This window comes from Cynoglossus semilaevis, chromosome 7 (genome assembly GCF_000523025.1).
Source record: "Cynoglossus semilaevis isolate Cse_v1.0 chromosome 7, Cse_v1.0, whole genome shotgun sequence".
In the NCBI taxonomy this organism is placed as follows: domain Eukaryota; kingdom Metazoa; phylum Chordata; class Actinopteri; order Pleuronectiformes; family Cynoglossidae; genus Cynoglossus; species Cynoglossus semilaevis.
Genome location: NC_024313.1, coordinates 12,602,661 through 12,604,782, shown reverse-complemented (window position 1 = coordinate 12,604,782; position 2,122 = coordinate 12,602,661). Strand labels below are relative to the sequence as shown.

At 38.4% G+C, this 2,122-nt stretch overlaps 1 protein-coding gene across 1 annotated transcript in view; it reads right to left on the bottom strand.

The window, feature by feature from the left end:
- LOC103381290 (zinc finger protein 883-like) overlaps positions 1–802 on the bottom strand; it is a 7,172-nt gene extending 6,370 nt beyond the window's left edge. Inside the window, exon 1 of the mRNA XM_025056821.1 lies at positions 79–802. Coding sequence (XP_024912589.1) covers positions 79–247 — 169 coding nt within the window. The 5' untranslated portion in view covers positions 248–802. The remainder of the gene's footprint in view (positions 1–78) is intronic.
- Positions 803–2,122: the final 1,320 nt, after the last annotated feature.

Here is a 2,122-nt window from a genome sequence, read left to right as displayed (position 1 = left end):
AAAAAAAAAGAGTTCCAGACACTTTTCCTTGGGTGAGACTTTCCTAACTGTTTTCTACATCGTCCTTCTTTTACAGACCTATTCGATGTAACTTCACTTCCGGTTTACAAACGATGTCCAGCATGGTTCTGTACCGATCCACCTCTTCCTCGTAGTTGCTGATAGTTTTTTCAAAAGCTGTGAATATTTCCTCAGCAGCAGCGGTTAATCGTTCGTTGATAAATTCTCTAAACCGTCCTGAAGACATCGCTGCTTCGTCGAAAGATGATTCTTTTAGGAAACACGACCAACGGTGGTTTAACCGCTCTCTGGTTGAACACGAGGCTAAAGCTAAGACGTAAACTTCCTGTTTGCGTCACATTAGTAAAGTTCCGGGTTTTCCGATGGCACACGAACCAACGTTCCTTTATAACTGAGGTTAAATGGACGTTGTAAGATTAAAAACACGTTCTCGTTCTTTACTGAAGTTTGAAATAAGAAACAACAACACAATATTTAAATGATAATTTTCATCAATCGTTTTCGTCAAACTCCTTTGTCTTCCTGTAAACAACAGAGCTGTGAAACGATAAAAACCTGATCCAAAACTAGTTACATCGAGGGCAGCTGGACGGAGTAGGTTTCTTGAAGACGTTTCACCTCCCATCCAAGACTTTTTCATTTAAAACCTTCAATCTGCCGGTAGAGGTCAGTGTCTCTCACCTGTTTTATCTGTGACTAATCCAAATGATAGGGTTTTTCTATCATAAATCCCGTATTGTGGCGCTTTGGCCCAAAAGCAATGTCTCTGTCGTTAGTGGGAACCGCAGGGTTCACCTCCTGGGCAAGTTCGAATCCCATTTGTATGTATATATAATTATATAGATCGGGTGTGTCAAACTCAAATTCACAGTGGGCCAAAATTAGAAACTGGGATGAAGTTGTGAGCAAAACTCAGTTTCTACTGAAAAATTTATGGCAATACTTCATGTTTTCCCTTCTCTATAGTTCTGTTGTGTAGAACTTTTTCACATGGAAACAAACTTTAGTTTTGCCTAAACATTGAATCTGAAACAACCAAGAGTTAATATTATAAACACGAGAAATTAAATTTAAAATAAAACACATCCGTGGTATTTGTCTCTTTATCTGTTCAAGTTCCTTTTTAATGTAAATCTTTTTTTCACAGGCCAACGACACCACGAGTACTATCAATCAATCCATTTTTATTTACAGAAGTCATTTCTTACACAAAGCAAACTCAGTGAGCTTTACCATGGTTCAAACAGTTAAATATTTAAATAAATGCCACAGTGGTAAACTGCTCTTACAGACCCTCACATCGGCTGAGGAACAACTTCCAAGAAAAACCCTAATGGGGGGGGGGGGAAGGAAGAAACCTCAGAGTGAGAGACAATAGTAATACTACAAATCCTGCCAGTACACAGGGTCCACATACTGACGGGACAACTCTCGTACATATTTGATCTGATCTCACACTTGACATGTGTGGTTTAGATGACCTGCAAAATGTATCGCAATTTAATGTAATGTAATAGAAATCTTAACATGGAAAACGACTGACATTTTCTCTTCAAACATAACGTGTTTCCAGTAAAATGACAAAACGACTGCAGGCACAACACAAACAAACAACGTTTATTCACACACAAAACACATTCATTTAAAGGAACTATTACAGGTTGGATTTTATATACGTTACCTATCAATTCTTCACTTGTCAAACACAGTTCTCTTCAACTGCAAAAGCTTTCTCTACTTCGTTAATAAACATTTAAACTTGTTTTTCACAGGGATAAACACCGAGGACATAAGAAGAACAACACTGCAGGACCAACTTAAAAAAGAAAATCCCACCTGTTTGTCAAACGTTGGTGTGGTTTCTCCCATGTACTGTACGTCAATGACATGGAAACACAAGAATAATAATCTGAAAACTTCAAACATGACAAAATCTTTTGCTTCAGGTTTTAAGAGGATGCGTCGTTTCATCTGCGTGACCTGTCGTCTACTCCTTCATGTTAAAGTGCTGCACAAATGTGTTACTCACCTGTGTGAGTCCTCATGTGCATCTTCAGATGGGATTTTGCTGCAAATCCCTTCTTACATGTGTTGCAAATGT